This window comes from Eptatretus burgeri, chromosome 3 (genome assembly GCF_056783735.1).
Source record: "Eptatretus burgeri isolate ZD-2024b chromosome 3, Ebu_testis_v1, whole genome shotgun sequence".
NCBI lineage: Eukaryota > Metazoa > Chordata > Myxini > Myxiniformes > Myxinidae > Eptatretus > Eptatretus burgeri.
Window position 1 is genome coordinate 48479056 of NC_140963.1, and position 22894 is coordinate 48501949.

Genomic DNA, 22894 nt, shown 5'->3' on the forward strand with positions numbered 1-22894 from the left:
TGCAGCCGAAGCCAGGAGGCATTATGTTTTTCGGTTGTCCATTTGTCCATCTGTTATCGGTTTCATTACATTTTTGTTAACATGATAACTTGTTAACCACTGAAAGGATTTCAAACAAACTTGGCACAACTATAGACTGTCCCAAAATGATGGACTAATTTGATTTTGCGTCCAATAGGTCAATGGTCATGTGCCCTTTGAAAATCAATTTGCACACCCGAACTCGAGTTAGAAGCATCTGTTGTCTCTCTCCTACTTTTCTCTCTTCTCACTCGTGCTTTCCCTCATGACCTTTAATTTTTTTTTCATGTGACCTTTAATTGAGATCAAACGTGGGTGCACATCTAAAACTGCCACAGACCTCTTCGTCAAATTTTATTTTCGAGTTTAATATTATTTTCAGGTGTTAGATTGTATCATTGATATTCCAAATAGAATAGCATTTTGTGATTTTTTTTTTTTTCAAGAATTTGTTGCTCGGACTCTAAAAGATTTGTTTTCTTTAGGCCAACAATCACACCCAGGATTAATGGTGACGTCCAGTGGAAATCTGGCAAGCAACTACATCGTCCACGTGGTGGGGAGAGCGCAACCAGCCGAGATATCGGCCTGTGTCCGAGATGCACTGCAACAATGCGAAAGGCTAAATTTAGCCTCAGTTGCTCTGCCTGCTATTGGTACAGGTAAATCAAATTAGATTGTATTTGGACCTCAGGAGCTTCCAAGTATCCACACATTGGCATGATTGTCATTTTAAAAGGTTATTTGAGCTATTCCACATACCATGACAAGCCTGGTGTTCGCTTAACGGTTAAGGTAACTGGCTTAAGATCTTAGGGTCTCCCGGTGTTTACCCCGGTCAGAATAGGTACACCGTATCCCTGCGTGTTGTAAAAGGCGACTAAAAGGGTTGGCGTCAGGAAGGGCATCCGGCCATAAAAACATCGCCTCAAAAGGAAACCATGATGAGTACAACTGATGGGCAGGGTACAGCCCGAAGTACCCCGTGGGGGTCCTCACCCCCTCTCGTTAAAACTCAAGGTGGGGAACCCGATCGAAGCAAGGGAGGAAATTTTTCCATTTATGATGACCAATCGTCTGATGCCCCACGTGGAGATCGGTTTCTGAGGTTTGGTACATGGAATGTAGGGACAATGACAGGGAGATCTGGAGAAGTGGTTGAAACATTGGTCAGAAGAAGAGTGGACATATGTTGTGTGCAGGAGACACGGTGGAAGGGAAGTGGTGTGAGAATGGTGAAGGGAAGGCAGGGGCAGAAGTACAAGTTTATGTGGCAAGGGTGCCCGGAAGGCGTGCATGGTGTTGGTGTAATGTTTTCTGAGGAGTTTGTAGACAGTGTAGTGAGTGTGACTGGAGTGAGTGAAAGGTTGATGATGGTGAGAATTGTGATCGGAAATCTCTTGGTGAACGTCATTTCGGGATATGCCCCGCAGGTCGGTCGAAGCGATGAAGAGAAGAACATGTTCTGGTGTGCGATGGAGAAGTTGATGGAAAACGTGAAAGATGAGGAAGTTGTTGTGGTTGGAGGAGACTTGAATGGACATGTGGGAAGGAGTCCAGACGGTTTTGAGGGAGTCCATGGGGGTTATGGATATGGTGTGAGAAATGGAGAAGGTGAAAGGATCTTGGAGTTTGCTGATGGAGCTGATTTGTTGCTCTGTAATACTCAATTCCAGAAAGCGAATAATAAGCTTATTACATACACGTCAGGTGGGTTGACGACAACCATTGACTACCTGATGGTGCGTCAGCGAGATAGGGGAAACCTCCGGGACACAAAGGTGATCCCAGGGGAGGAGACTGTTTCGCAGCACCACCTGGTTGGCTGCGATATAAGGGTGAAAGGTGCGCGGAGAATTCGGCGGGTGAAGTACCAACCGAGGATGAAGGTGTGGAGGTTGAAAGAGGTGACAGTGAAGGAAGCATTAAGAGAGAGGCTGAGTATGGTTGAAGATGATGTGGTTGAGCTTGAAAGTGGTTGGATGTCAATGAAAGCTAGTCTATTGGGAGCCGTTGGTGAGGTATGTGGATGGACAAAAGGACCACCGAGGCACTCGGAAACATGGTGGTGGGATGATGAAGTTGGAAACACGATTGAAGATAAGAGGAAGAAGTTCAAGGAATGGCAAAAGGCAAAGGATACGGTGGAAGAAGAGGCTGCACATGAAAGTTATAAGGAAGCCAAGAAGGCTGCAAAGAAAGAGGTTGCAAAGGCGCAGGAGGCCCATAGGAAAATGTTTAGAGAACGCTTGGATTCGGAGGAGGGTAAGAGAGCGGTATTCAGGATCGCAAAGCAGATAGCGAGAGAGAGATTTGATGTGACGGGGTTGAGTTGCTTGAAGGATGAAGTGGGATAAATTGTTGTGGATTCAGATGGAATTAAAGGAAGATGGAAGAGATATATGGAAAGGCTGTTGAATGTAGAAAATGAATGGGATAGAAACATCGAGAGTAACCCAGTTTTAGGACCAGCAGAGAAGATAACTGAGAAGGAAGTTGAGGAAGCTATAAGAGCAATGAAGAGTAGAAAAGCAGGAGGGCCGACGGGAGTTGTGGGAGATATGTTGAAGGCAGCGGGAAGTTGGGGTGTGAAGAGAATGACAGAGATCTGTAATCTGGTGGTGAAAGAAGGCCGCATTCCAGTGGATTGGGAACTGAGTACCCTCGTCCCTCTGTACAAGGGGAAAGGTGACCCTCTGGACTGTGGCTCCTATAGAGCAATAAAGTTATTGGAGCATGGAATGAAGGTATTGGAAAGGGTGTTGGAGAAGAGGATAAGGAAGAAGGTAAAGATTGACGAAATTCAGTTTGGATTTATGCCAGGAAGAGGAACGACAGATGCAATTTTTATTGTAAGGCAGTTGCAGGAGAAGTACATGGAGAAGAAGAAGAAGTTGTTTTTGGGTTTGTTGATCTGGAGAAAGCATTTGATAGGGTCCCACGCGAAGTAATGGCATGGGCATTGAGGAAGTTAGGAGTGGAGGAATGGTTGATCAGAGTAGTGATGGCCATGTACGAGAGAGCGCGCACAGCTGTAAGGACGAAGGATGGGAACAGTGGTGAGTTTGAGGTGAGGGTAGGAGTGCACCAGGGGTCGGTACTAAGTCCACTTCTATTTGTATTTGTGATGGAGGTGCTGGCTCGGAGGGTAAAGGAGGATTTACCGTGGGAGCTGCCGTATGCAGATGATCTGGTGTTGATTGCAGAGAGTATGGATGGACTGAAGGAGAAGATGAACAAGTGGAAGGAATGTATGGAGGCAAAAGGTTTGAAGGTGAATATCAGAAAGATGAAGGTTATGGCAAGTGGTAAAGCATGTGGTGAGGTGGAAAGGACTGGGAAGTGGCCGTGTGCTGTGTGCAGGAAGGGTGTCGGAGTGAACTCCATTCAGTGTACAATGTGGCTGAATGGGTTCATCGAAAATGTAATGGGGTGAGAGGGTCATTAACCAGTGTGGCAGCTACATTCAAGTGTAAGGTGTGCATCGAGGGAGCAGCAGATGAAGGAATTGTTGAGTTGGATCTTGGAGATGGTGTGAAGCTGGAAGGGGTGAAAACATTTTGCTATCTCGGAGACATGCTGAATGGAGAAGGTGGATCAGACTCTTCGACGGTTGCTGGAGTGAGATTTGCATGGAAGAAGTTTCGGGAACTGAGTGGCGTGCTGACAAAGAGGGGAGTGTCGTTGAAGCTGAAGGGAAAGGTGTATGCTTCATGTGTGAGGAGTACGATGATTTATGGGAGTGAGACATGGGTACTGAACATGGAGCAGCAACAAAGGCTGGAAAGGGTGGAAATGCGAGTGGTTCGGTGGATGTGTGGAGTATTGTTGAGAGAGAGGAAGACAAATGATGACTTGCGGAAGATGATGGGAATAGAGTCTGTGATGGAGGTTGTGAAGAGAAACAGGTTGAGATGGTTGGGTCATGTGTTGAGGAAGGATGAAAGTGACTGGGTGAGAGGAGTGTTGGAAATGAGTGTAGTTGGAAGTAGAGGACGGAGAAGACCGAGAAAAACTTGGCTAAATGTGGTGGAAGAGGAAATGTGGGCAAGGGGATTAAGAAGGGGAGATGCAGAAAACAGGGTAAAGTGGAGAAGATTGTCATGGGGCCCGCAAGGCTAACCCCCGCTTTAGCGGGGAAAATGGCCTTTAAGTGTGTGTGTGTGTGTGTGTGTGTGTGTGTGTGTGTGTGTGTGTGTGTGTGTGTGTGTGTGTGTGTGTGTGTGTGTGTGTGTGTGTGTGTGTGTGTGTGTGTGTGTGTGTGTGTGTGTGTGTGTGCGTGCGTGCGTGCGTGCGCGCGCGCGCTCTCTCTTAAGATCTTAGGGTCTTGAGTTTGAGCTCTGGTAAAGCCATTGAGATAACACCAGGTGGGTTGACTCAGCCTGTCATCCTTCCGAGGTTGGCAAAATGAGTACCTGCTTATTGGGGTAATCGGCCATCCGAGCATCCTGCGTCAGAGTGGCAACACATCCAGGATTGTACTCCTTGGCAGCCCAACATGTCTCACGACATTAAAGGAATGGTTATATACGATGAGACTTTCCTTTGGTGCGCAAACAACTACAATAAGGATTTTCTTAAATGATTTGAGACGCACCATCCTGATCTCCCAAGTTTCTTCCACATAGTTTAAACCTTCAAATACAATTTTAATTGCAACTGTCATTTGGACTTGCATTCTTGATCAGCCAACTCCACGTATTGCGTAGCTCATGAAATTGTGAAACAGTGGATGTATCAACCATCGGTGTATACATTTTTTGATGCAGCCTTTTTGTATGATCTCAGTTGCAAGAAACTGCTGCTGTTCTGTGTACCAGGTGCTGGTAGTCAGCAGGCTACAATGGCAGCAGATGCCATGTTGGAGGCCATAATGCAGCACACTCCGACCTCCTTGAACCACATCAGGATTGTTGTATTTCAGCCTCAAATGGTCGCAGACTTCCAAGCTGCATTGCAGAAAGCAATCCAGACTACTACCGGTTGGACCTTTATTAGAATATCCCCCTCCCACCACCCCATCCCCTTTATCAATTGCTACCATAATTGTAGATATATATTTGGATGTTTTTAGCTATGGTTTTGAATTGCAAAAGGGAAAGGGAAATATGTGAAGATTGTATGAATACTTGTTTAATGTTGTATTGCTGTCGCTTTACATGTATATTCATGTTACTAGCAGAGTATCCACCCGCCGGGCGATCTTGTTCCAAGGATGCAACACGTTCTTCTGATGCATACTTGTATTTGGGCAGTGTATAGGCAACTGACAGCTGTGTTGGCAAAAAAATATAAATCTGAGTTACTTGCATGAAGCAAAAACATACCGACTGCTTATAATTCAACACACCTCATTGCACTGGAAAACATGGGGACAAGAATACTGTATTGTAAATGGTGGGGACTTGTAATGCCCTCCCCTACCTGAAGGCAGCACTACACAAAACACATTTACATTGAGAATTTCAATCCACCTCCCCTTACCCCCCCCCCACCCCCAAGACCACCAGCAAAGATTAAAAAAAAAACCCGAGACATTAATTGTGGTCATGCTGATCCAATGTAGCAAGTTTGGAAGTAATCGGGCCAGAACTGTAGGAAGAGTAGCACAACAAACAAACAAACAAACAAACACCAGTCTGTGAATTTGAGCAAGGATACCTTTAACTTTATCCACACGCCTCTAATCCCCGAGCTCCTCTCTCCTCATTCTCTTCCGGGAAATCCCGGCAAATAGTTTAACGCATCTTCCTCTTTATTTCACATTACTTACATGTGCATTTATTCTATTATTCCTTAATAACAGTAAAACTATATCTATCTATAATTCCAGCTGTGTGTGTGTGTGTGTGTGTGTGTGTGTGTGTGTGTGTGTGTGTGTGTGTGTGTGTGTGTGTGTGTGTGTGTGTGTGTGTGTGTGTGTGTGTGTGTGTGTGTGTGTGTGTGTGTGTGTGTGTGTGTGTGTGTGACCACTGTTTCTCGACAACCGCTGGTCCGATCTAATTGAAACTTGCCAGATATATTTCTGGGGACCTGAGGATGTGCCTTTTCAAGGTTTGATATTAATCGGACAAGTGCTTCCCAAGTTATGGCCATTTATTTACCAAACCAATGACAATACACGTTGTTGCGTGGGCGTGGCCAATGGGGAAGGGAAGCTCAGCCGCGTTCCCCATTACGGGTTACAACGTACGGACTTCCGGAGAGTGATGACTTCGTGTATTCCATTAATTTCTCGATTTCTTATGCGCATTTATCGATAAACACAATGCCGCAAGTTATGATCATTTTCATATTAGACGTGCATAAATTCCGGTAACATCAGAGTGCTGGTATTCTCCGAACCAGGAAGTAATTTTTTTTTCTCTCTTCTCTTCTCTTTTTGTTTTTCCTTGCGAGGACATTGCGAAAAGGCAAAATACGTTGGCGCAAATTGAATAATTGGCCATTAAAACCTAAATTGCGAGTCATCGTAACTGTGATGTGCGAACTTACGCACCACCCACGTACGGGCACGCGAGAGCGAAGAAACGGCCTGTGTGGTTGTTGTTTGTTGCTCGCGGTTTGAATATTTATTTATTTATTTATTTATTTATTTTTACGGGCAGCCGCGTTCCCCATTACAGGTTACAACGTACGGGCTTCCCGATAATGATGACTTCGTGTATTCTAATAATTTCTCGATTTATGCGCTTTTATAGATAAACACAATGCCCCAAGTTATGATTGTTTTCATATTAGACGGTGCATAAATTTCGGTAACATCAGAGTGCTGGTATGCTCCGAAGCAGGAAGAAAATTATTTTTTTGCACGTTTTTTTTTCGTGTATTCTAATAATTTCTCGATTAGTTATGCGCATTTATAGATAAACACAATGCCCCAAGTTATGATCGTTTTCATATTAGACGGTGCATAAATTTCGGTAACATCAGAGTGCTGGTATGCTCCGAAGCAGAAAGTAAATTATTTTTTGCACGTTTTTTTTTCTCCTCTTTCCTCTTCTCTTTGTGTTTTTCCTTGCGATAAAAGGCAAAATCAATACAAGCGACAATTTGTAGATTGCATGTGAACATTCCATATGGGCACACACTACTTCCGCATTGTGATGACTTACTGTATTCTAATAATTTCTCGATTTCTTTTGCGCATTTATAGATAAACACAATGCCCCAATCCAGTCGTCGTTTACGAGAGCGAAGGAACGGCCTGTGTGGTTGTTGTTTCTGGCACGCGGTTTGAAAGTTTTTTTTTTGGCATGTATGGCCACGCACGTACGGGCACATGAGAGCGAAGGAACGGCCTGTGTAGTTGTTTCTGGTATGCGGTTTGAAAGTTTTTTGTTTTGTTTTGTTTGCACCTATGGGCACGCACCTATGGGCATGCACTAGTACTCATACAATGCCCTTATCCTTGGTACAAAGTATCTTCAAGCTGGACATCCTCTGTAGACATTTGTAACTCTCATTATGCTAGGCTAGTTTTATTATGATCATTATGTTGGGTGAAACCCTTGAGGATCTTAACGTTTTCTGTGAGCTACTTGTACAAATGTTGAATTTAAACACTGAACTTGCCATCATCCTTCAGGTCAGGTCAGGTATGGGAGCATGTGCCAGAACAGCGCGTCGCTGCGTCCACTTTCCGCCGGTACTCCAGGGGCCTCCATCTAGCCATCCCCCAGGCAGATGCCAGGCCCATCCCCATCTCCTTGAGGAGGCCAACTGGCCTCCTCCACTCATGAGACTCCCTCGCTGAGAGAATCTGGTGAGCAGGATCAGAGTCAGGAAAACGAGCCACATGTCCATACAGCCGCAACTGACGCTCACGGACTATGCAGGTAACAAATCTCATCCGAGTCTCTCTCAGCAACCGCTCGTTAGACACAAAATCCGACCAGTGATAGCCAAGGATTCTCCGAAGAGACCTGTTACCAAAGGAATTAAGTCTCAGTCTCAGATCCTTGGTCAGAGTCCAAGTCTCGCATCCACAGAACAAGACTGGAAGTACCAAGGACCTGAAGACTCGGACTTTCGTCCTCCCGCACAGGTACCGGCAGCGCCACACCCCATGATCCAGTGAATCCATGACTCCCCAGGCCCGACCCAGATGTCTATTGACCTCTGACTCACAACCAGCCGAGACATGAATATCACTGCCAAGGTAAGTGAATCTCTCCATGACCTCAACATCCTCACCACAAACAGACACAGACATTACAGCAGCATCCAAGATGTCACCGAAAGCCTGGATCTTAGTTTTGACCCAATAAACTCGTAATCCCAGCTGCTCCGACTCCTCATTCAGCACCTCGAGGGCCCCCAAAAGGATATCTAAGGTCTCTGCAAAGATGACTGCATCATCTGCAAAATCAAGGTCCGAGATATTGACATTCCCAAAGGATGCACTCAGCTTGATCTCTCTGACATCCTCCCTAAAATCCAGTCCATACAAGTGCTGAAAAGTGTGGGGGCCAGTACACACCCCTGATGAACTCCAGTAACAACTGGAAATAAGTCAGAGATGGTACCACCACATTTCACAGCACTCTCAGTACCAGAGTAAAGTTCAGACATCAGATCGATCAGTTTTGGTGGCACCCCATGAAGACCAATAATCCTCCAGAGGACATCCCGATTCACTGAATCGAACGCTTTACAGAGATCAACATAGGCTGCAAGCAGCCCCTGCCGAAACTCTCGTCTGCGTTCGGTGAGGACACGAAGAGCAAGGATACGGTCAATCGTTGACCTCTTTGGTGTAAAGCCTGACTGCTCTGGACGCTGGTGCTCAAGCAGATGGTGGCGAACCCTATCAAGAATTATCCGAGCAAAGACCTTGCCCGGCACTGAGAGCAGCGTCACCCCACGGTAGTTGTTGCAGTTTTGGCGATCACCCTTCCCATCATCCTTCCAAATGTCCTTATTGATTTCTGGAGCCTTTGCTTTCAATTTTGATTTACATTTTCATTTTTTTCTAAAATTCGCAAACAATCAAGTGGTGGAATTACTCGAACCTCCAGCGGAGTCGAATGTCACTCCAGTAATTCCAGTCCCAGTGCGAGTTGAATTCATTTATTTACGTGTACACAGGAAAGAAACAAATTCGCAGAAAACACCAACGTGTCCCTGCATACCTCCTCCTTCTCAGAGTTCTGTTCACAAGCCTTGCTTATTTTTATAGCAAGATTATTTGCATAGAAATGGGGAAAGAGAGGGGCATGGGTCAGACAAAGAACAGTACATATCAAAACTACAAATCACTCGATGTTCCTCTGTCTCTTAATTGGCAAACACCAGACATGGTTTGTGTGCGAGTATAGGAACACTTGTACGAGTATGGAAATTCATCTCCCACTCATTTGTGGTTTGATTACAAGCAAGCAGTTCAATTTATATGTTGCATTCGTACAAAGGCAAATGTGTGGGCTGCTTCTTCTCTTCAAGGACATAATAAACATGTTTCGTTTCGAATACAAAAACACTTTCATTTGCTTCAACTCTGTGTTGGGTTACATCTTTTACCCATGATCCTTCTTGGTGGACAACTCCCATATATGGTGACAAAATGACTTTAGTTAAATACAATGCTTTACAATAGACTTTATACCTTTACAAGCATTTCAAAGCTTTTGAAAACATACAAGAGGAAATGAGTATCATCACCTTACATGACAGAAAATGGTTGGTGCAGCATATTAGCCGAACATTCCAACTTGCTAAGCTACTGGGTGAGTGGGTTCATCATCTAATAGCCCACTTTCACCCAACATAAGTATTTTGTTATCAATTCGTTTAAGTTTCAATAAGAATACAGAGCTGTATCAATTATGTCCCATGGACCTTATATGCATGTCCATGGGGCTCATATTTGTAATCACACAAGTTTCAATAAATTCAATCAATACTCATAAAATGAGCTTTTAAATCAATCATTGTCTATCATCCAGGTTTTACTAATATATTTATTATAGGGGGTCAAAGCCTTTATTTGTGAAGTTAAATCAATCACTAGGCTAAATTGGGCCACAGCCAAACAAAAAAACCATCAAGCTAATATTTAAAAATAAATTTTCCACCACAATCACTCGAAAGCCAACTCTCGGCGAGCATTTGGGTTTGTTTGTTTTTTGTTGTTCGTCTTGTTTTTTGCATTTTAATTGTTGGTTTTTTTTTTCTTCCTCTTTTTCTTCTTCTTGCTGATGCCTTCCTGATCAAAGCTTGATTTAGGCTAGCTTCTTGTTGTCATTGGTTCATAAAATATTTCTCTTTCCCTCTATAAAAGGTTCTGGGCACATTCTCCCTCTGGCCCTTTCCTCCCCTTTTCATCTGCCCGAGCTGCACACGCCACCACCATTTTTCAAAACACCAATCCCACAATGCCTTTCGTTGTATTGAATTTATCGGCAAGATCCTTGGTGATTATAATGCTGGCTTCAACCAGGCTGGCCTCAGCAATTGAAGTGACACTGCGGGTTCTTTTATGAATTACTTCATGCACCAAAAATAGTTTTAACGTATTCTCTTATTCATGTAAATCAGCCTGGTGTTTGCTTAACGGTTATAGTGGCTGGCTTAAGATCTTAGGGTCTTGAGTTTAAGCCCCTTGTTATCCATTGAATTAACACCAGGTGGGTTGACTCAGCCTGCCATCCTTCCAAGGTCGGCAAAATGAATACCAGCTAACTCGTAACGGGCAATGTATCAGCGATGCAGCCACGCTTCTATAAAATGATACAACGTACAGCCACAGGCTGCATATGAAACAACACCATTCATGTAAATTTTCTTTAAATACAATGAACAAGAGTAGTTGGCCATCCTGTAAGAATAATTTCCGGAATGCTGTTGCACTTTGCACGTAATATACTAATTAACTTCAATAATTTTGTTTCATTTTGCAGGAGCAAATGCAAAGGTCAAAACAAAGCCCATGAAAGGTGCAGGCTTGTTTCTTCCTGTCATAAAGCTGAAGCCTCTCCATTTGATTATCATTGGATCTGAACAGCAGGACATTGATGGGTGTGTGAAGGAAGTGCAGGACTTCTTCACTTCCTCTGTGAAGTCCGAAAAGGTGAAGATAAAGGGCAGGCTGAAGGAGAAGGATGTGAAGACGTTGCTCGCCATCCAGGAAGAGCATCAAGTAGAGATCAGGCAGTCATCTAATTATCTTGTCCTTGAAGGCACAGAGCTGGATGTGAAAGATGCTCACATAAAGCTCCTAAGTATGATTACAGAAAATCATTTCCAGGAGGGTGAGTGTAAATCTAATTGTTTTAAGTCATTTCAGATTGGTTAAGTTTGTTATTTATTCATGAAAAAAATGTAAAAACATAGAGTGATAAAATCTCAAAAAAGCAACCAAATAAGGTAGGAATGACATCACATGATGCCACAATACGACACCACAATCCTCTTACGGATTACCATCATGACATCTTTTGACATTTTACTTTTGTTGTGGGATTGTGATGGATGAAGCAGAAGAATGACACCACAATCCTGTTATGGATTGCCATCACAATATCTTTTGATATTTTACTTTTGTTGTGGGATTGTGATGGAACAACATCAAAATATATCATGATGCAAAACCATAAGAGGATTGTGGTGTTGTATTGTGCTGTCATTATGTGGTGTCATTCTTCATTGTTGTTCTTCTACTTCATTCTCCTTCTTCATCCATCACAATCCCACAACAAAAGTAGAATGTCAAAAGATGCCGTGATGGTAATCCATAACGGGATTGTGGTGTCGTGTTATGGAATTGTAATGTGGTGTCATTCCTACCTTGTTTGGTTGTTTTATTGACATCTCATCCCTCTGTTTTTAGATGAAAATTTTTTTCCCCTTTTTCTGCAATTTCATGAATCAATAAAATGCTTCGTTTTTTTATATATTTTGTTATTTTGGTATGGATTAAATCCATCTATGTTATTAAATTGTTTTAATACTTGTTTCAGTTCATTTGGGGGGATGGTTTGGATACGTATCACTTTTGGAATGCTTCTGTCAATCTTCTCCCCTCCCACAATCCTGGCCTGGTTTGGTTGAGTCCACATTTATGTTCGATTTCTTTTCGTAATTAACAGATTAATGTTTCATATATATTTTTTAAATTTTGGGTTGCATGCACTAGCCCAGAGACAAAGTAACTGCCTTGCTTTGGAATCGCCATCATGGTTTCAGCAGTTATTTAGGTAGGTTGGGCTGCAGTTTTACATTGTTTTGAGAGGGTAAGAAGAAGAAGAAGAGGTACAAATTTGCGTTTTCGTGATCTGTCGTGGTCCTTTGGTGATTTATTGTGGCATCTTTTCAAGTCTTGGTAGTTCAGATTATGCTCGAAAATAAAAGAAATGGCTTTTAAATGCTTAAGACTTCACTTTATGATAGTTTATAAGTGTGTTATGGTGTGCACATTTGAATGGGCGGCCATTTTTCCGCCCCCGTGTCATCCCTCTATTTTTTTTTTAATCTCACAGCAACTACAGTCCCACCATATTGGGAGGAGATGGATGGATGTGCTTTTAAAACGTTCACTCTTCTGCCGAACTCGCCTGAATACAATAAAGTGTCACAGGATTTTCTTCAGAGTGTGCAATCAGTCACAATTGTCAAGGTAGGAAAAAAAGTATCTCATGCTTTTTAATTTGATGTCAACCTCTGAATTGATTTTGGAATACTCTTTTTACATACAGTACTGCACCTAAAATCTCTGTTTTGCAGCTCTAAAATGTGTTTTTCCATAGAAATCACTAAAAGCTTTATGTGGTGAACCATCCATGCAATGATGATGACTCCATTTGTACCTCAATCTTCACTAATATGGATCAACTTGTGACTATCCACACCGCCTCTGTTCCTCATCTGCAGGGACTTAAACTGCCTCCATGCCAGTTAGCTTGGCAACAGCCAGCCATGGAATTGTATCAAAGGCTTTCCATTATTATGTCTGAGTCTGACCCAATCTGTACGCTTTCCATCCATGACTTCTGCAATTCGTACATCCTCCTTCCTGGACGTCCTCCTTATGAAGGATTCATTACTCCTTGGGTGTCATTTCCCTGGTCTTTGTATAGGCTCCGACTGAGGCGCGTGATCTCACCGTGAAGGACGCATTCTATGCCTTGCTCGAGTCTGTGGTTGATCAGTGTCCCAGGCGAGATACTCTTCTAGTCTTGGGGAGTTTCAATGCATTAATTGGAACTGATAGGGATGCTTAGGAAACATGTGTTGGTCCCCATGGGTCTGGAACTGTGAACCAGAATAGCACTAAGTTCCTTGGCTGGCTTTGAAAGAAGTCGTGGACTTCGGGTGGCTGGTTCATGGTTTCAGAGCCCACAAGCTCATTGATGGATGTGGTAATCCAACGCAGGTGGTGTGGCAAAGGAGATTGACCATGCACTCATTGATGGTGACTGGAGGATAATCCAGAACTGCAGGGTCTATTGGAGTGCTCAGTTCCTCAATACTGACCACAGGCTCATTGGAGCAACACTGAAGCTGCAGCTTAAGGATTTAAGTGTGTGAAGGAAATGCATGAGAATTGTGCCATCCCAGCCTCAGCTGGATGTTGGCAAACTCAAGGATAAGAGTGTAGCTGACGAGTTTGCAAACAGGCTGAGTGGAGATTTGGGGGGCTGGGTGCTTTGGAGGATCCTGAAGAGTTGTGGAGTGCCTTCAATACCACCCGTCCTTGATGTTGCCGGTGGATGTCTTGGAACTCACTGTAGGGTGAAAAAGAATTTTGACGCTCAAGGGACACTGGATACCATTGACCAGAGTCACAGGGACAGGCTGAATGACAGAGCTGAGGTGTAAAACTGTACATACATCAGGGGTGGACAAGGAGGCCTTGTGCAATGAATCTGTGAGGGGGTAGAGCATCACCTGTGGTCAAGTGATTCTTGTCCTGCTTACACGGGAATTCGCACATTGCGTTCCTCCAAGCCCGTCCCTCAGTATACTGCAGTTAGAGTGGAGGGTGTTGGGTTCTTGAAAGAGTCTGAAGTGAAGGCCCGCTGGGCCAGTTACTTTGTGCGGCTGTGGCAGGCTGATCCACCAGCTGTTGAGTTGGATGTCAGGGGTATTACTATCCCTATTGCTGACCCTCCAATCAACTGTGGTCCACATTCGTTTGTGGAAAAACAGACTGTGGTGAACCATCTGAAATGGGGTAAAGCTCCTGGGATTTGTGGCATCCATGTTGAACTTCTCAAGGCTGGTGGAAATGCTGTACTCATGTCATTGCATGCAGTTCTGTGCTCTGCCTGGAACACAGGCATCATCCCAACTGACTGGAAGAGGGGCCTTGTTGTTCCCCTCTGGATAGAGAAGATCACCAAGACTGCAACAACTAATGAGAGGTGACACTGCTCTCAGTGCCGGGCAAGGTCTTTGCTTGGATAATTCTTCATCGGATTCGCCACCATCTGCTTGAGCACCAGCATCAAAAGCAGTCAGGCTTTACACCAAATAAGTCAATGATTGACCGTATCCTTGCTCTTCGGGTCCTCACTGAATGCATACGAGAGTTTCGGCAGGGGCTGCATGCAGCCTGTGTTGATCTCTCCAAAGCGTTTGATTCAGAGAATCGGGATGCCCTCTGGAAGTTTCTTGGTCTTCGTGGGATGCCACCAAAACTGATCAATCTGATGTCTGAACTCTACTCTGGTACTGAGAGTGCTGTGAGATGTGGTGATACCATCTCTGACTTATTTCGAGTTGTTACTGGAGTTCTTCATGGGTGTGTACTGGCCCCCAAACTTTTCAGCACTTGTATGGACTGGATTATGGGGAGGATGTTGTAGAGATCAAGTTGCGGTGCATCGTTTGGGAATGTCAAGATCTCTGACCTTGATTTCGCAGAGGATGCAGTTATCGTTGCGGAGACTCTGGATATCCTTTTGGAAGCCCTCGAGGTGCTGAAGGCGGAGTTGGTGCTGCTGGAATTCTGGGTTTCCTGGGTCAAAACTAATATCCATGCTTTCAGTGACATCTTGGATGCTGCTATCCTGTCTGAACCTGTTTGAGTCAAGGATGTTGAGGTCATGGAGAGATTCTCTTACCTTGGCAGTGATATTCATGTCTACTGGCTGTGAGCCATAGGTCAACAGAAGTCTGGGTCAAGCCTGGGGAGTCATGGATTTACTGGATCATGGGGTGTGGTGCTGCCAATACCTGTGTGGGAGGAAAGGAGTCCAAATCTTCAGGTCCTTGGTGCTTCCAGTCCTGCTCTATTTATGTAAGACTTGGTCTCTGACCAAGGATCTGAGAAGGACACTTTATTCCTTTGGTACCAGGTCTCTTCGTGGAATCCTTGGCTATCACTGGTCGGACTTTGTGTCCAACGAGCGGTTGCTGAGAGAGACAAATGAGATTTGTTACCTGCATAGTCCATGAGCGTCAGCTGTGGCTGTATGGACATGTGGCTCATTTTTTGGACGCTGATCCTGCTCACCAGATTCTTTCAGCAAGGGAGCCTCATGAGTGGAGGAGGCCAATGGGCTGACCACGTGCCTCATGGTTGCAGCAGATTGATCAACATCTCATGGAGATGGGGATGGGCCAGGCATCTGCCATGGGGATGGCCAGATGGAGGCCCTTGGAGTACCGACGGAAAGCTCCGGCGCATGCTCCCCGACCTGACCTGACCTTCCTGGACCTGGTAATGATAAACTTTCCATAAAACCTCTCCTGTTCTTCCTCTACTCCTCTTGACTCCTTTCATCATCATCTTGTGAAGGCCTGTATCTCTTTGGCTCTCATGAGGGAACAACTTTGGCGCCAAAGATTATGGTGGTTCAAACAGGCCACCTGGTGTTGACTGTAATCTGCCTTCTCACAAAATTAGTAAGTTAACAAATCCATTGCATCTAATATTAATTCCATCTTGGAATCAACTTGTGATCATCCATACCAACTGTTCCCCATCTGTGGGGACTTCAACTGCTACAATGCCAGTTAGTTTGGCAACCGCCAGCCATGGTATTGCAGCAAAGGCTTTCCATGACTAGGTCCGAGTCTGACCCAATCCGTATGGTTTTCATCCCTGACTTCTGCAATTCGTACATCCTCCTTCTAGTGCAGCAGATAATCATAACAATTGTGCAAATTATGACTAAAGCATGAAATTTTTACCAGTGTTAGTACATACCATAAGCTTCATTTTAAGATCGGGAGGTAAGTCAGATTTGACCTCTGAGGATAGTGAGAGGTCAATGACATTGAAATTGTCATTTTTTCACAATTCTGGTGCAGTTTGTCTGTTTTGGGAATCATTAAAAAGGTATGTTGCCATGTGTTGGTCCCTTTATCTTCTGGAGAGCCTTTATACATAAGCACAGGATGCAACCATGATTGAACAAGTGCTTTAAATGAGGTCAGTGACCTCAGAAAACAAATTTGTTGAAATACACATTTAGGTTATTGTGGTGTCCAGAACAGCTTGCATGAAATCGTGTTGTAAGATCATCTGTGCAACCTTAATTTTCAATGTGCACTGAACATAGTCTATCAGCTTAAACTACAGTCAGGTCAGTTACCTCAGACACATGTATAGTACATTCCGGTACATGTAATACACACACATTATCCATATAGACGCATAAATATAAAGGTGTCTGATTGCACCAAACAGTCTCCCGAACATGCACATAATGCAGTGCACTTGAGTGCAGCCTTGGTGCACTTGCAGCAGCCGGTACATCCCTTCTCGCAGCCGCAGTGGATCAGTTCGTGGCAAGATTTTGATGCCTCTGGCAGTGTCGTCCAAAGAGGCTGCCACCCTGAGGCCTCCTTTGTCCAGCCCTAGTCAGATGGGATTGGTAACTCTGGATTCAGGACCAGAGTTTGGTTCCAGCAGTTGCCCTGGAGAGATGCACACTTGATGTGCTGCTGGAGTGCTGCCTGCATTGGGGGAATGTTTTCTAGAGCCCTCGACTTGTGTGCGAAGAGCTGTTTCCTAGCATCGTTCACTTACATGGTGTCACTGGTACGGTCATACATCAGCACAACGAAGCGCTCCAGCAGTGACATTGACTCCTCACTGACATCACTTGGCATGCATAAGAGTTCTTCAAAGGCATCAGTCACCTGTGGGAACACTCTCCAAATCTCCCAGGCAGTCTTCTTCCCTCTGCCAGTGAAAGAAGACACAGTGTCGCACCCTGTGAGGGCATGGAAGATGGGGAGAGTAGCACATTGTCTTGGGTTCATGGCGGCAGCCAGTTGGTGAACAGCTATGTACCGGAAGCTGGATCCAGTACCAAGAGCTATCCACAGCTCGTCAGGATTGATGTTGTTGAAGAAAGCCACAGCCAGTACCACAACATCAGTATCCACAGTGCTTATGGCCACCTTCCTGATCCCCTTCTGCACAGCATCTGCCACATGTAGAAGCAGGCGAGTATCCGCCTCCTCGTGTGAACATGGGGCGAGGCTGGTCAAGTCGGACTCGGCAGGAGAGCACAGGACCTCAGTTCCACATGTTGCATACATTTCCTTGCCATCTGCTATTGGAAGACGAATGGCCTCTCGTGACAGGAAACCAAAGAGCTCAGTCTTGTTTTGATCCACACAAAGGAAGTCCTTCCAGTTCTTAGGCATGACTGTAGAGGGAGCCACTCTCTTCCTGACACCCTTGCCCCTCCTCTGTCTGGTCGTGCCTTTCAGGCTGTCAGGTAGATATACATCCCAGATGAGGTCGAGTCTGTTGACCTTTTCGAGTTGAGTGGAGATGTAAGGTGCAAAGACTGAGCTCACATACTCTTCAAGGGTCTTTGCCGTTACAGGATTGAGCATTTGAACAATAGCTGCTCCGTCAAGGATTGTGGCATCAACCCCAGGTGCGCTTGTGGTTTCGGGTTGGTCCGATTTCAGGCAATGTAGTCGATCTGCTTTGACTCCAAGGCGCAGTTTTCCTCCTGTTGATAATGCTGGTGGGGCTGCCTGGTTCTCGTGGCAGAAGAACTGGTCCAGATCCCCATCATGTGATTGGCAGGCAATATACAGCCTCGAGAAGAGACTACAGTCACTCTTCACTGCGGCGAGTTGGATCTGCTGCTTTGACTGCGTCTTGGTCTGTGGCCGACTGAAGAGTGGCAACTTGTTCTTGGACAGTGTTTCTGTAACTGGCTTCGTGCATAGTTCCAGTCTTTCTTCAACAAACTTTGTGTACTGCTCCTCACCAAGGGACTCAATCTTCCTCACAGTTTCTGCCACTGGGGTGTCCATGATGTCTCTCGTGTCAAGGACCAGTAGGTCAAAGCTCGACACCTGTAAATAACTACCAACACTGTGTGGAATATGTAGACACTTCTATTGGAACACAAATGCATGGTTTGTACATCATAAACATGTTTACCATTAACCAATGACGCCAAACATCAATATTTTGATACTTTGAGGTCATTGACCTCTCACGGTCCTCAGAGGTCAAAGCTCGACACCTGTAAATAACTACCAACACTGTGTGGAATATGTAGACACTTCTATTGGAACACAAATGCATGGTTTGTACATCATAAACATGTTTACCATTAATGAATGAAGCCAAACATCAATATTTTGATATTTTAGGTCATTGACCTCTCACTGTCCTCAGAGGTCAAAACTCGACACCTGTAAATAATTACCAACGCTGTGTGTAATATGTAGACACTTTTATTGGAACACAAATGCATGGTTTGTACATCATAAACATGTTTACCATTAACCAATGACGCCAAACATCAATATTTTGATACTTTGAGGTCATTGACCTCTCACGGTCCTCAGAGGTCAAATCTGCCTTACCTCCCGATCTGAAAATGAAGCTTATGGCATGTACTAACACTGGTAGAAATTTCATGCTTTAGTCATAATTTGCACAATTCTTATGATATGAGAGATTATCAGCTGGTACTATTCCTGGACCTGGAAATGACTAACTTTCCATCAAACCTCTCCTGTTCTTCCTCTGCCCCTCTTGGCTCATTCGATCTTGTTCTTGTGAATGCCCATACAAGAGCCTGTTTTCTCACTCGCTCATTTATTTGTCCCATCCCATCCGCAGCGAACCTACATCACACCCATCCATGAGAAAGTCGCAAAAACAGATCCTATAAACTTCAGATCAATAAACAAATCATGGAATCCATCATTGCTGTTGATAATTCATTTCTTCTTTTCCAACAGCCTGATCTTTTTAATTTTTTTTATTTTACATTCCAAAGTGCAGGTTTACCAACTGCCCCAACACAGCATTTGGTTAACCAGCTTGATCTCTCAACATGGAAGGCTAACTCAACGAATGGCAATTTTAGGTCATTCTGTAAGGCATGCAACTCGTGTGTCTATCCTTAAACCAGCCAGAAAGCATCATCTTGCAACTCTCAAGGCTTTAAATCTCAACCAGCCTCCTTCCCCAAACTTTCATTGATGCCTTATCTGCTTACTCTCTGGTGTGTGCTCCCCCACCATCACCTCCATTTCCTCAAATAACCTCACTGCTTGAGATGAGGCCTCTGTATTAGTATTGCAGCAAAGGCTTCTTTTATATTACAATGTCTCAACTTGTCCAAATCTTGTGTTCCCATTCCATCCCATGTTGTCCCCATATGATCATACTCTCATACCCATTATCTACTAGAATTTGTGTCCTCACCCAAGGAAGTGAAGAAAGTTCTGTCCAATTTCAACTCTGCTTCAGCAACAGGTCGAGATGGCCATCCCATAAGAATATGCATCCTGAAAGAGGATACTGTTTGATTAGCTGGTGTTATGGAATCAGTGCCGATGTTTTAAAATCCTGCCCTCCTGCTCTTCCTTCTCTTTTATCTGTGCTCTTCAGTTTGTCCTCCTTTAGCTGTTTTCTGTCTACCTGGAAGTCTGCAAGCATCATTCCCATCCATGAGAGAGGTGCAAAAAAAAACCAGATATTCTCAACTTCAGACCTATTGTAAGCAAAGTCATGGAATCCATCATTGCTGCTGAAATGAAATATTTCCTCTTCTCATACAGCCTGATCTATGAATTCTGATCAGACAGACGATTAGTTGGATTCCATCTTTGTCACTCATTTCTGGATGTGCTGATACTCTTCTCTCAGCAATGGTTCGAGGCCAAACATCTCAAACATGAGGTTAGGACCATCTCCCGACATATATTAGGCATTTGACAGTCTGTAATTCTAATTTGCTTTCCATGCCATCTGCTTGTGGGATACAATGCTGCCTTCATTCTTGGATTTCTGACCTTTCACTTGTGCAATGAAAAAAGTCCAAAATCTTGATTATGTTGATTATATGCTAATCTGACAAATGGAACACGTCTGTCAGTTTTTGCAAATCTCAGTCTCATTCTTTTGATCCTGTAGGGTCGTCAGATGAACCCACTTATCGATTTCCATGGTAATCCATTGGAAGAAGTTTAGTTTCTTGAACTTATTCACCTTGCGAACAGCCCCAATGTCTCCTGAGCCGACCACATTGCAAAGCTGGACTCCAAAGTCAGCCACATACTGGCTGACCTCCATCTTTCCAACTTGTTCCTTGGAAAACAAAAACTACTCGATTTACAAGACCTTTGTCGATAGCTCAATGGAGTACTGCTCTTGTCCATGGGTCAGTGCTCCAGCATCACATCACCTCTGTCTCTATCTGTCTCCACTTTCTCTCAGATTCCAAGGAATCAAAAGTTCTCACCATTATTAGCATCTCATGTAATGATCTCTTTTGCTCTGACATTGCAAAGAGGTTGGTGGCCTCAAAGTTTGTGTGTTTGTTTGTTTTTTTAGCACCTAGCCTCAAGTCACTCAACCGTAAATGGATGTGTTGTCAACATTGTTCCATTAGAATGCCTTGAGGAAACTTTGACCTCATTTGTATGGACAGTTTGTAATGTCTCTGTTTTTCTTGTTATAGATTGAAAGGATTCAGAATGCTGAGAGTTGGGAAAGGTACTTGTTGAGGAAGAAACATGTTTCCTCAGTCTCATTACCCGAGAGGACACTGTACCATGGAACCCATAAAGATGCCTCAGAAAACATCCGTAAATTTGGCTTTGACAGAAATTATGCCGGAAAAAATGGTGAGTGTGATGAACTACGATTGGCTGGTGTTATCCAAATGTTTTCCACACAAATTCTGTCATTTAGCTCCGAAGTCACAAAGCCAATCTTCGGAAGTTTAATCGCAATGCCGTCTTTATTCTTTCAGCAATTCAATTTGGAAAGGGAACCTACTTTGCAGTTAATGCTGCATATTCAGCTCAACAGAGGTATTCACCTCCTGACATCAATGGCAACAGGTACATATTCCAGGCACTTGTGGCCACTGGAGATTTCTGCCAAGGAAACAGCAAGTTGATTGCCCCACCACCAAAGGGTAACTCTGAACAAAACGTGATGTACGACAGTCTGGTGGACAATGTCCAAAACCCGGGCATATTTGTGATCTTCCGGGATGATCAAGCTTACCCTGAATATCTCATCACATTTCACTGAGATCTTTGGTGACTACATCATGTAAATTTTGATGAAAGCATTGGACATTATGTATTCCTAGCAATGTATTTTATTTATGGTATTGGTGTGCAGTCAGTTTGGGTTAGGAAAAGCCATTGTTTGCAATTTTGCTGTATCGGTTTGGAGACTGCAGCAAGGAAATTGTGAAGAAAATATTTTTTTATCTAGAAATAGCACAGCTCATCACTATTTTTACCCTGAAAATTTGCATATTTACCTCTCACCCCACCACATGGAATTCTGTGCAATATAAATGTGCTTGCTTTTAGTTTATTCTTGTAAATTGGATACATGTTTCATCATGCATTTGTATTTTTCATAGCTTCAAACACAAAAATAACTTTGTAGCCTTTGCTATATAAGTAGGGGGGCAGGGGAGTTGGGAGAGGAAGTGAAGACATTTGAAAAGTTCAGCCTCACCGTGAAGGCATTAGAAGATCCCACAATTGTAACATTTTTAACATATTCCACTCGGCCGCTGACAATGCTCGAAATGATGCTTTGTTGCCGGAGAAGAGGGTTGCTTCCACTGTTTTGATTATTGTTTAGACTCGATTTCAAAGTGTGGAACATAAGTCTCCTGAATAAACTTCGTCTGGATAAACTTCATCATGAAACAAAATCTCCAGAGAAATGTTGACCTGAACAGGTGTCCGATTCTCATTGAGAAATTTTGCGAACCATCTTGTTGAAATCTTCCTCGTTCCATGTGTTTTGCCAAATGTTATGAACTATTTTGGTTGACATGCTAATATGTTGGGCAATGCATTTGATTGATACCCTGTGGTATTAGATTGCCATGGGTGGCATCAACACTTTCAGGCACAGGTGCACTTGCCAGAGGACCAGCGTGGGGATTATCGATGCTGTTTTACATATTTAAATTAATTGGCCATACTTGAACTGTGGTATATGATGGAGCATCTTGACCCAAGTTTTGTAACATGTCCTCGTGAATAGCCTTTGGATTTAAACCCTTCTTCGATCACAGTCCGAGCTTGACTTCCGTTCCATTTTATGACCATCACCAATTGCCTTCCATGGAATGTACTAACAATAAAGAAAGAAAAAATCCAAGTTAGGAGTATGAATTATAATTTGTGCATGCATACCTAGTATAATGACCTATAACTATGCATAATGTAATGTGGACCATGGCCTCACTGAGCATATTGCCCCAAGAAAAACTGAGCGAGCCTTCGGTCAAATTTGAATTGGGCATGTGCAAATTGTCAGGTGACCCAACCCTCTACCCCATTTTCTCTAGTCTACACCTGCACCAACTGTTTTTAGGGGTTTTTGTTTGTTTGTTTGTTTTTACCCTTCCAGCATGACTTTTTCCACCAAGATGACGGAGCAAGAGAGCAAGCT

The 22894-nt window shown here is 43.9% G+C and overlaps 1 protein-coding gene and 1 pseudogene across 3 annotated transcripts in view; one reads left to right on the forward strand and one right to left on the reverse strand.

The window, feature by feature from the left end:
- Window positions 1-22600, forward strand: part of LOC147029821 (protein mono-ADP-ribosyltransferase PARP14-like) — a 156333-nt gene extending 133733 nt beyond the window's left edge. For 2 of the 3 annotated variants that reach the window (XM_085873178.1, XM_085873180.1), the window contains exons 18-23: window positions 507-683; window positions 4842-5003; window positions 10923-11273; window positions 12501-12637; window positions 20922-21087; window positions 21216-22600. In XM_085873178.1, coding sequence (XP_085729304.1) covers window positions 507-683; window positions 4842-5003; window positions 10923-11273; window positions 12501-12637; window positions 20922-21087; window positions 21216-21502 — 1280 coding nt within the window. In that variant the 3' untranslated portion in view covers window positions 21503-22600. Of the gene's footprint in view, window positions 1-506; window positions 698-4841; window positions 5004-10922; window positions 11274-12500; window positions 12638-20921; window positions 21088-21215 lie in introns of those variants that run through there. The other variant, XM_085873181.1, reaches the window with a different exon arrangement.
- LOC147029822 (uncharacterized) lies at window positions 16609-17859 on the reverse strand (annotated as a pseudogene).
- Window positions 22601-22894: the final 294 nt, after the last annotated feature.